Below are 12030 nucleotides of genomic sequence, written 5' to 3' on the forward strand. Positions count from 1 at the left end.
CAGTGAGCCGAAATCATCCCATTGTACTCCATCCTGGCAACAGAGCGAGACTCTTTCTCAAAACAACAACAATAATAATAATAATAAAAGACAAAGACATTCATGATCATTAGAGAGAGGGTATCTTTGGGGTCCAACTATCATCTGATGTGGACAGTGACAGGGTTTAATCAGCTATGGAAATATGAGAGCAAATGGCACATTTGGGAAAAGGTGGATAATGACCATGAACCCGTTCGAACAACAGTGGCTTTGCAATGGCACAGAGCTTTGTGAAAGACAAAGCCCACTTCTGTCTCTTGCTTGGGAAGTGGCTGCCAGCATTTACACAATCGTTTGAGTGAGCCCAGGCTCTGAGAGGACATGGCTCAAACATTACTTGGAAAAATACAATCAACATGCTCATCCACATCTCTGCCTCAAAATAATTTCTCAAAAAACACTTTTATAAAGCTTGACAATAAAAAATCCATTATTCCTGAGGTATGCTGGTATAGTTATAAATCAGTCAAAGGACTCCCAAAGGGCTTATTATGTCCTTTAATGTCCACAGAGAGTAGGCATATTCTGGGTGTTTTTACCTGTTTGACGAAGGGGAAAACGATTTTTCCTTCTACTTTTTTTTTTTTTTTAATAATAGACAGGGTCTCGCTATGTAGCCCAGGCTGGTCTCAAACCCCTGGGCTCAAGCAATCCTCCAGCCTCAGTCTCCTAAAGTGCTGGGATGACAGGCATGAGCCACCGTGCCCAGCCAAAATACTTAGTGAAGAACAAACTATGTGATTCAATTCCACTCCAACTCATTTCAAAGAACTGGATCATTCCTTTTTTTTAAAATTCTTTTGAAAGTACCAAAATCTTTTATATGCATTGCATTATAATTGTAATGTCATTGCATTGAATACAGCTGGAAATAAGCTAGAAGTTAGAAAACTTTGATTTATGGTAAAATTAAGTACAATGAGATTTGATTCCTTACATTCAAGCCCCACTGATGTGTCTCTTGAAATTCAGATGAAGAGAAAAACACAAATTAATTTATATTTTCAGCTAACATGATGGCTATATGACAGACAGACTAATGTTTGAGTAACCATGGCTTCAAACAGTATTCTAAATTACTTTTTCTTCTTCTCCAAATTACTTGTGATTTCTCAGACCTTTTCTTTAATTACTGAGTGTACAGTACATATGCTCTTTTTATAAGGAATCTCAACTCTTTGTATTGGAAATGGGAAATAACAGATGAATCTCAATGTCTTGTTTCTTCCATGAGACTGCACCTTCTTTCCTTTCCAATTTACGTGCTCAACACAGCACCAACCCAATGACTCAGAACCTCCTAAACCCTGTGCACCACATGGTCAAGCATTTTCTTTCCTGGTAGCCAAGTCTGCAATGCCCCTTCCTTCATAAAGCCTCCGTAAATAATAACCAAAAAATAAAAAAGCAATCCCATCACTTCCATCGAATCATGTAACATTTACGATTCTAGGTCCTCACCCACCCCACAGGATTCACATAATCTTTTGCTTATGCAGTCTATTAAATCTATTTTCTCTATTACTTGAACATCCCTTTCTCTATGCCTTTGATACTTCTCTCATGGGCAACACACATAGGGTAGTATTTTCCAAAGTGTAGGCAAAATCCTGCTGCTGGTAAGCAAGATGAATTTAAATAGATGATGGGGTCAGCATTCCTTTATTCACACAGCATATATTTACTGAGGACTTATTATGAGCCAGGTGCTATTCCAAGGGCTGGGGCATACTGATGAAAAAGAGTTCATGTCCTCATAACTTTACATTCTAGTATAGGAGACAGACAGTAAACACTAAACAAATAAATAAAGGAAAAGGGCTAGACATTCTGAGGTGTCGGCAAGGAGGCGGGGTCATGCAGCTAGGGTTCTTCTCAGAGAAGCCTCTCTCTAAGCAGGGATTATTTGAAGGAAGACCTGAATACGACCAGAGAACTGGACATCTAAAGATCTAGGGAAACACATTCCATAAGAGGGAGGAGCAAGTGCCAAGGTCCTGAGTCAAACTGAGCTTGGCAAGTTCAAAAACCAGAAATAAAGCTGGTGTGGCTGGAATGCAGAGGGGAAAGAGGTAGGCGGCAGGTCTGATCCCACAGGGCCTGCAGGGCATGACCAGGAACTTCAGTGCCTTCCCAACTGCAATGGGAAAGTGGAAGCAGGGAGCTGGCAACGTCAGGTTCTTGCCTTTGAAAAGTTCCTCTTGGCTGGGCTTGGTGGTTCATGTCTGTAATTCCAGCACTTGTGAGGCTAAGGCGGGAGAATCACTTGAGACCAGGAGTTCAAGACCAGCCTGGGCAACAAAGCAAGACGCCCATCTTTAAAAAAAAAAAAAAAGGTAAGGAGTCCAGTTAGAAGACCACTGCAGCTGGGCGTGGTGACTCATGCCTGTAATCCCAGTACTTTGGGAGACCAAAGCAGGTGGATCACTTCAGGTCAAGAGTTCAAGATCAGATTGGTCAACATGGTGAAATGCCGTGTCTACTAAAAATACAAAAATTAGCCATGTGTGGTGATGTGCACCTGTAGTCCCAGCTACTCGGGAGGCTGAGGCAGGAGAATCACTTGAACCCAGGAGGTGGAGGTTGCAGTGAGCCGAGAATGCGCCACTACACTCCAGTCTGGGTGACAGAGCGAGACTCTGTCTCCAAAAGAAAAAAAATAAATAGATACCATTGCAGTAGCCCTGCAGAAGCTAATGCAGGCTTGCGTTGAAATGGAAACACCAGGAGCAATAATCTGAGCACGTATTTTGGAGGAAGGGCTGAACTTGATGACAGATGGAATGTAGAGTGACTTAGTGTTCTGCCTGGGCCACTGGACAGATAGCAAAGAACTGGGGAAAGTGCAGTTCTGAGGTTAGAGAGGATCCAAACTTCTGTTCTGGAAGCAGGGACTGCCTGTTAAAGCCACTGGGAGATGCCCAGTGAACAGCTGAATGTGATTCTGAAGCACAGGGAAGGGGTCTGGGGCTATCAATGTGGAAGGCTGCAGCAAATGAATGGGAATGAGACAGGGCAGAGGATGAGATCACTTGGTAGCAGGTAGATAAAGGAGACAGAAAAGCCAACCAGGCTATGGCAAGACTTAAAGTTCTGGCAAAGCAGAAGGAAGGCAGGGAGGAGAGATGGTGGGTATATGGGAGGAAAACCATGGAGAAAAGGGATCAAAAGTCTAGAGAAAGTCTAGAGAAGAAAATGTTTCCAGAAGTAAAGTCAACTGCATCCAATCTGTGAACAAAAACACACATGGGGAATGGAAGTGATTCCATTTTCAATTATCTTTCATTTTTTTTGAGATGAAATTGCTCTGTTACCCAGGCTGGAGTGTAGTGGTACGATCTTGGCTCACTGCATCCTCCGCCTCCTACGCTCAAGCGATTCTCCTACCTCAGCCTCCCTAGTAGCTGCAATGACAGGTGTGCACCACCACACCTGGCTAATTTTTTTTTTGCATTTTTAGTAGAGACAGGGTTTCGCCATGTTGGCCAGGCTGGTCTCGAACTCCTGACCTCAGGTGATCCACCTGCCTCAGCCTTCCAAAGTGCTGGATTACAGGCATGAGCCACCACGCCCAGCTGCAATTATCGTTTTGCAGAACTACAGTAGATCCTCATTGTTGACAGACTCCATATTTGCGAATTCACCTACTCACTAAAATGCATATGGAACCTTAAAACCAATACTCCTGCACAAGTTCCTAGCTGAGAGTGAGCAAGGTGACGCTCTGCATTCTTGTTTCAGCTCGCATATTGTAAACAAGTGTCTTTTTCGTGGTCTAGTTACTGCCACATTTTACTTATTTTTGTGCTTTTTTTTGTTTGTTTTTTGTTTTTGAGCAGGGTCTCACTCACTCACTCAGGCTGGACTGCAGTGGCATGATCACAGCAAACTGCAGCCTTGACCTCCCCAGGCTCAGATGATCCTCCCACGTCATTCTCCCAAGTAGCTGGGCCCACAACCACATGCCACCATGCCCAGCTAAGTTTTGTATTTTTTTTGTAGAGACGGGGTTGCACAATGTTGCCCAGGCTGGTCTCAAACTCCTGGGCTTACAGGATCCTCTCGTTTCAGCCTCCCAAAATGCTGGGATTACGTGAACCACCACATTGGCCTCATGTTTGTGTTTTTTGCTGGTGATTTTGCTATTTAAAATGATCCCAAGCATAGTGCTACAGTGCTAAGTTCCTAAATGCAAAAAAAGCTGTAATGTACCTTAAAAAAAAAAATACACGTTAGATAAGTTTCTTCATTCAGGCATGAGTTACAGTGCTTTTTGCCATGAGCTCAATGTTAGTGAACCAACTATATATGTTAAATAAGATATCTTTAAACATGAACACACATAAAATAAGGTTATGTATTGATTGGCTGATGAAAAGTTTGTGACCAGAGGCTCACAGGAACCCTGCCTCTCCCCTGGGAGCAACGGGTCAGTATTCACTAACTCAGTGTTCACTGTGACTAAACAGAACATAATTACCATGAAAAATGAGAATGGACACTATATCGAAGAGAAAGATTCCACTGGGCATCAGCTTCCTCCTTTTTTAATGAAGAAAAAGCAGGTCTGAGGCTCTGGGCTTGACAGCAACAGTATCTAGCCAGAATCTAATACACCGCTCTTATTTTGTTGCTTTCATTTTACAATTGTTTCTTTTCTACAGCAAGTAGTGGTAGAAATGTAAGGCTTTCTTTTTCAGTAACTGCTAAAATTTAAAAAAGAAAACAAGCAGACAATATGAAGAAAATATAACATAGTAAATAGTATAGGCTGAGCATGGTGGCTGACGCCTGTAATCCCAACACTTTGGGAGGCCAAGGTGGGAGGACTGCTTCAGCCCAGGAGTCCAAGACCCGCCTGGGCAACATAGTGAGACCCCATGTCTACAAAAACAACAACAACAAAAATTAGCCAGGTATGGTAGTGTGTGTCTGTAGTTCCAGCTACTCCAGAGGCTGAGGTGGGAGGATCACTTGAGCTCAGGAGGTCCAGGCAGCGGTGAGCCGAGATTGCACCACTGCACTCCAGCCTGGGCAACAGAGCAAGACCTTGTCTCTTAAAACAGAAAGAAAAAAGAATACAGACGGAAATGAGTACGGCAATAGCCCTGAAGCTGCTACACAGTGGTACCTGGACATGGCAAAACCAAGATGATGATGAACAAGTGGAACTTGGGAAATACAACATGGGATAAAGATTTTGTTTCTGGAGTGAGATTATATGGCCATGGATGAGAAACTCATCTTCTGCGAACCTCGTTTCCTTTATTCAGAAACAGGGGACAACAGCATCTCATATCACTGCCACCATGATTTAATGAAATATCAGGTAAAGCAGCTCAAATGTTTGTCTCAGAACTCCTTTACTTGCTTAAAGTTACTGAGAACTCCCAAAGAGCTTCTGTCTACGTGGGTGACATCTATCACGACTTACCGTATCAGAAGTTCAAATTGAAACGTTCAAAAAGTATTTGGTACTTAATTTAAAATAACTATGATAAATCCAATACATGTCTGTAAAAATACTTATTTTCAATGAACAGAACTATTTTCTCAAACAAAAACACTTAGAAGTGTGGCTTTGCTTTGCATATTTGGAAGTCTCTTTAATGTCTGACTTCACTATAGGCAGCTGGGTCTTCATAGCTGCCTCTGCATTCCATCGGTGGCCATATCGCACTTTGCAAAGCCTCTGGAAAACTCCACAAGACACTAACAAGAGAATGAGAATGTAAACAGGCCGATAATGTCTTAGTATTATGGCAAAAAGAAAGCTTTAATTTCATAGACCACTCCCCCCCAACCCCCCGCACACACACATTCCGAAAGTGTCTCCAAGACTCCGCTTGTCCCTGGAACATACTAAAATAAAGGGTTCAGAATGGTACCTCACAAGGGAAGTTCTCAGTGAATATTAATTCTCTTTTCCTTTTGTTCCTAGCCTCCATGTTGTTAAATCATGACAAGTTAAGGCCAGGCCTTCTTCAGGTCATTATAATTACATAATATCCAGCACAGTGTTATGTGTAAAGAGATGGTCAACAAGTATCACTGTGTTGCTCAGATGGTACTGTAACTAATTAGCTGTGTGATCCTCAGCCAAGGATACTTAATCTGTCAAATCCAGAGGATACACAGACTTGAATAAGGAAAAAAGTTACATCTCTATTTTCTGACATTCAGCACTTACTTTATGACTGTAACCAACAAACCACGATTGCACTAGTAGCGCCTGTGATACTGTCACCAATAAAAATCACAGGGATTTTTATATCATATTATGGTTACTGCAGATATCTTGAAAAATCATATATGCTCATGACTAATTCAAAATTATGGTAGTTATTACACTTGTCACTAGATCTTGGTACTTCATGCATTAATAAAGAAGTACACATATTGCAATATCACTTTGCAAAACTTTGAAAAACATCTTCATAGCTGTATTTCAATACAGCGGTTTTCATTTTCAATCCTTTGCATTTTACTTAATTTTTATTTCTGCAGTGACTTGGAACTTTGTATCGTACCTTACGCATTTAAAAACATTCTAAGAAAGGGGTCTCTGCTGGCTTAACCAGATTGCCAAGGATTCGTGTGACCAAAAAGGCAAGAATCCTTGGTGTTAAGCAATTCACTTAATCTCTTCAGGCACCAAGTTCCTCTCTTTTAAAGGAAAGGATGCTTACTCCCTGAGGTCGCTCCCAGTTCTACCACCCCAGCTGTAGTCTATGGAATATGATATCCATAGTGGAGAAGAATCAGGTGGGAAACCACATACCTGAGGGCATTAACAAAAAGCACAATTCTGGGCCAGGCATGGTGGCTCACATCCGTAATCCCAACACTATGGGAGGCCGAGGTGGGCATATCACATGAGGTCAGGAGTTCCAGACCAGCCTGGCCAACATGGTGAAACCCCGTCTCCACTAAAAATACAAAAATTAGCCGGGCGTGGTGGTGGGCGCCTGTAATCCCAGCTACTCAGGAGGCTGAGACAGGAAAATCGCTTGAACCCAGGAGGTGGAGGCTGCAGTGAGCCAAGATTGAGCCACTGCACTCCAGCCTGGGTGACAGAGCGAGACCCCGTCTTAGAAGAAAAGAAAAAAAATCAGCCAGGCTCATGGCTCACCCCTGCAATCCCATTAACTTGGGAGGCTAAAGGCTGGAGGATGACATGAGGCCAGGAGTTCCAGACCAGCCTGGACAATATAGAGAGACCCCATCTTTAAAATAATTTTTTTTTAACTTAAAAAATCAAAAAACTTAAGCCAGGCATGGTGGTGCACACCTGCAGTTCCAGCAACTTGGAAGGCTGAGGTGGGAGGCTGCAGTGAGCCATGATCATACTGTACTCTAGTCTGGGCTGTGGAGTGAGGCCCTGTCTCAAAAAAAAAGAAAAGAAAAGAAAAATAAAGCTTTGCAAAGAATCCATAGTCAACCTAATCGGAGGCTGTTCTTTACATAAACGGCTTGTGTGGAAGCAAACTTGAAAATAAATGTTTTTATAATCAGACTATTCTGGATATTTATCACTAATGTTTGCTTAAAAGTGTTTTATATCTTCATATGCTCAGACAGAAAAAAAAAAAAAAACAGAGAGAGAGAAAAGAGAAACAAAGAAAGAAAAAAGATGAGAAAGAAGCACATTTTCCACATCTCCAGGGAAGAACATTTAGCCACTGAGCACTTCACACAGGGGTACTAGAGCACCATAAGTTTAAAGAATCAAATGGATCAGTCACCTCACTTGATATCACACAGAAACCACTGAGACCCACGTAATGCTAAAAGTCTGAGCCAACACTGCTGTTTAAGAACTAAGAAAGCCCAGACAGGCTGCATTTCAGTCCCTGTCGAAACGTCTAGGATACGCCGGGAACAGTCAAGAGTGGCACCAAGATAAAATATGACAGTAGCGACTGCCAGCTTCAGCAGGCACAATTCAAACTGAGCCCAAAGCTCTCTCCTCACACAGAGTAGCTCTGCAGAGGCACACTCCTCTTAGAGCACAACAGGCAAAGTCATAGCTAGCTCGGAGTCATCCAAAAGCTTCAACATGACTATCCTATGGTTCCTTCACCCAGAAACCAAATCTGTCCACTAGACACTTAGAAAGGTCCAAAAAGCCAGTTTCCCCAACTATATTTAAGCAAGTCTGTCTGCTCCACGCGTCCTTGTTTTCTCAGCAGAATATCTCATTCTCTTACTTGCAGAGATAAAGACAGAGTGGAGGCTCACCCTTCCTCCACCTAACCAAACAAAATTAAACTCATATTGGGGTGAATGAGATGTTATGCCTAATGGGAAGAAAAAGAAGAGAAAAAAACCACATTCAATCACCAGAAAAGCTAGGTTACTGTGCTTTAGAACAGCACCCCAACATCAAGGACAAGCAGACTGAGGGTACCAATACCTGGTACACCTGTTGAGTGCTAGGAATACAAAACCACAATGGTTTGATTCACCGAACCCAAGGATGGCACGGTCCAGGAACTCTGAAGAAGCATGAAGGTTTGGGACGGTCTGACAAATAGAAAATTTGAAGGAGAGAGTAGGAATGGATTTGAGCCCTCAAGGAAAGGTGAGCTGGCAGAGTTGGGAGGGCACTCCTGGCAGGGACAAGCACAATGGGAGCAAAGTCCCAAAGGAGGGCCTCTGCAGGGTATATTGCACAATAGTGGGAAGGGCAGTTGGTCTGCACTGGAGAGCTAGTGAAAGAAGCCTTGAGAGATAATGCTGAAGATAGGCTGAACCGGATTGTAGGAAGCTTGGAAGTCAGGCTCCGACTTTATCCTGTTGACCATGAGAGGCTTCCAAGCAGAGAGGTGACAGAAATGTAAGCAAGGAGGTGACAAAAAACAATGATGAGTTTTAGGAATAAGCAATGGAGACTACTCTCTTCAGTTAATTTATCCTAACTGTGGGTCCTTTTGCCAAACCCAGACCAACCAGAATCTATGTCTGGTGAAATAAGTGTTCAGAATTATATCCTGGAGCAATTTTCCTAACACCTAGGCCCTGGAAATGCAATCCAAATATTTTACACACACACACACACATTTCCACACATATTTCCATATATATACACACACACACATATAGTTTTTTTTGTTTGTTTTGTTTTTGTTTTTTTTTAGATCAGGTCTCACAGTATCACCCAGGCTGGAGTGCAGTGTTGTGATGGGGGCTTACTGCACCCTTAACCTCCCAGGCTCAAGCGATCCTCCCACCTCAGCCTCCTCAGTAGCTAGAACTACAGGCTCAGGCGACCATGCGCGGCTACATTTTTTTCGTATTTATTGTAAAGACCCGTTTGCTATGTTGCTATGCTAGTTTCGAACTGTTGGGCTCAAGCAATCCTCCTGCCTCTGCCATTCAAATTGTTGGGATTATAGATGTGAGCCACCGCACCTGGCCCAAATATTTTTCTTGACCTGTAAGTGACACAGTAAACTGACTCCAGAACATGCAAACGAAAAATTTAAAACATATTATACTTGTTCCTAGGACTATGGCAATAAAAACCACATTGTGAAACATGTTTACTTTAATTACCCTCAACTCAACAGTTTTGAAAAGGGCTTTTAATCCTGTTAAAATTAGAGTTGATAACATTTCCATAGTTATTAGGCATTGTTAAATATGCTTTCATCTAGGGGCCTGGTGAGGTGTCTCAAGCCTGTAATCCCAACACTTTGGGAGGCCGAGGCAGGCGGATCACCTGAAGTCTGGAGTTTGAGATCAGCCTGGCCCACAGAGCTAAACCCGGTTTCTACTAAAAATACAAAATTAGCCAGGTGTGGTGATGCAAGCCTGTAATCCCACCTACTCGGGGCGGGGAGCGGTGGCTGAGACAGGAGAATTGCTGGAACCCAGAGGCAGAGGTTGCAGTGAGCCGAGATTGCGCCACTACACTCCAGCCTGGGCAATAGAGTGAGACTCCCTCGTCAGTCAGTCCGTCTCAAAAACAAACAAACCAAAAAAAAAAGAAAAGAAAAGAAGAGCCCTTTCCTGAGGTGCAGCTAAGGGAGAGACTAAGATTCTAAAAGCAACTTAAGAGCAAAAAAGAAAATGCTTTTTGAACTGAGGGAAAACAAAGAATAATAAATATATAAAGGATCAACCTAAGAATAATGTAGTAATTATGAGACTGTTAAAAAACAAAACAAACAACAACAAAAAAACCCTGACTCCTGGCCACAGAGTTGAAAAGCCCCTAGACACGTTGAGTAGCTCTTAATTGAGACTGCACTTCACTAACCAGTGAGGTGAGGAAAAACAGGACCTCAGTAAGGGAGTAAAGTCAAAGATTAAATTACAAACAGGCCAAATGAATGGACCTGAGAGGAATTGATAAAATTCGCAACACACTCAGCTGTGTTTATTGTAGGGAATCACCCCAGGTCTAACGGCCATTGTAATCACCCCGCTCAGGGCAGAAGTCTTCCCACAGGCCCTCAAAAACCTCAATCCTTGATAAAAAGCCAAAGGAGCCTGACTTTCCACCTGGGTCAAAACCTCCGCACATTCATTGTTTCGGATCCAAAGCACCACCACCAGCAACCCCTGCGCACAACCCGGGGCTCTCCAGCACCGCTGTTCGTGATGCCAAGTGCCCAGCACAGGGTCTGGCGCCGTTTCCTTAATAAAATGTCCTCTTCTCGTCTCCAGGATAAAACTCAGGATCCGGAAGGCAGCCTTACACCCTCTCCAGACAGGCTCCGTTAGGGGATGAGTGCGCACAAACAGCCCCAGGGGCCAGCCACCGCCTTCCCGTGCCACAACTTCCTGTCCCTTCCATCACTTCCACACCACGACTCGAGTTTCCATCCAGTTCACAACTGTCATGAAGATCCCAGCGTCTGGAGGAAAGGGGGCAGGGCGGCTTTCCACCCTTAACTCCTCACTTAAGGGGCATCTGCGAAGAACCTACGAAAGTGGGGCCAGAAAGCACTGGGACCACTAGCACCAGTCCATGTGCCGACCCGGGGGACCACCTACTCCCGGGTGAAACCCACGCTGGGCGCACGGGGGCGAGCTACACAGCCGCGGCCCCAAAAGACAGCAGGCGCGCCCCCTCGCATTGACATTTCTCCGGTGTGAAGTGCCGGAGCTTGGGATGCAGGAGCGGGATTACGGTCCCGAAGCTCAACTGCACTTGGAAGCACTCGGCGTCCCCAAACCCTGGGCGACTTCCCCAGCGGCGCTCCCTGGTGAGGGCTCCGACAGCCCCCGAATCCCAGAGCTGCGCAGCCGGGCCGAGCCCCCGGCCGGGGTCCTCTGCCGGGCTCTGGGCAAACCTGGCAGGGCCGCTGTCCGCGAACTTGGCCGCGTGGGCCGGGCGGGGACCAGGTGGGGCGCGCACTCACCAACCCCGTACTTCTGCCTCTTGGTCGGGATCCAGCGGGCCATGGCGGCGACCTCGCCCCGCGGCGGCGGCGACTAAGGCTGCTACAGCTCCTCCGGCTCCGGCCGCCGCCGCGCCGCGCCCCTGCGTGCCCCGGGCGCTTCCGCCATGTTCCGCCAAACTTCGCAGGACTCCGCTGGCCGCCTCCCTGCCCCGCCGGCGCCGCCGCGCCCGTGCCCGCGATGCCTGCGGTCACCTGCTGGGCGGGCGGCGGCGCCTTGCGCGCCTCTCAGGCGCCGCCCGGCCCTCCCGCCGGCCGCGCCCTCCGGCCCGCCGGGGCCGCCTCCGAGGCCGCGGGCGCTCCGGCCTCTCCGCCCGCGCGCTTTCTGCGCTCTGCCGGGCGGGGCCGACTGCGGCTCCGCCTCGCGCGCTTCCCGGGAGCGGCTTCCCGGGCCGGCGGGACTTTGGCGCTGGCGGCGCTTTGCCTTTCCCCTGCCCTCCCTACCAGGCTGATACCCCGGAGGCCGGGTCCCTGCGGTCAGGCTCCCGACCGAGGATTGCGCTGGAGGCACCGGGCACACCCAGGCCGGGCGGCCGGTGGGCGTGGGATGCGGGCTGCGCTCCCACGGCGCGCGCCG

The 12030-nt window shown here is 46.1% G+C and overlaps 1 protein-coding gene across 1 annotated transcript in view; it reads right to left on the reverse strand.

The window, feature by feature from the left end:
- DOCK5 (dedicator of cytokinesis 5) overlaps positions 1-11658 on the reverse strand; it is a 239175-nt gene extending 227517 nt beyond the window's left edge. The window contains exon 1 of the mRNA XM_017884392.1: positions 11415-11658. Coding sequence (XP_017739881.1) covers positions 11415-11457 — 43 coding nt within the window. The 5' untranslated portion in view covers positions 11458-11658. The remainder of the gene's footprint in view (positions 1-11414) is intronic.
- Between the last annotated feature and the right edge of the window lie 372 nt (positions 11659-12030).

Source organism: Rhinopithecus bieti, unplaced genomic scaffold (genome assembly GCF_001698545.2).
Source record: "Rhinopithecus bieti isolate Rb0 unplaced genomic scaffold, ASM169854v2 scaffold_315, whole genome shotgun sequence".
In the NCBI taxonomy this organism is placed as follows: domain Eukaryota; kingdom Metazoa; phylum Chordata; class Mammalia; order Primates; family Cercopithecidae; genus Rhinopithecus; species Rhinopithecus bieti.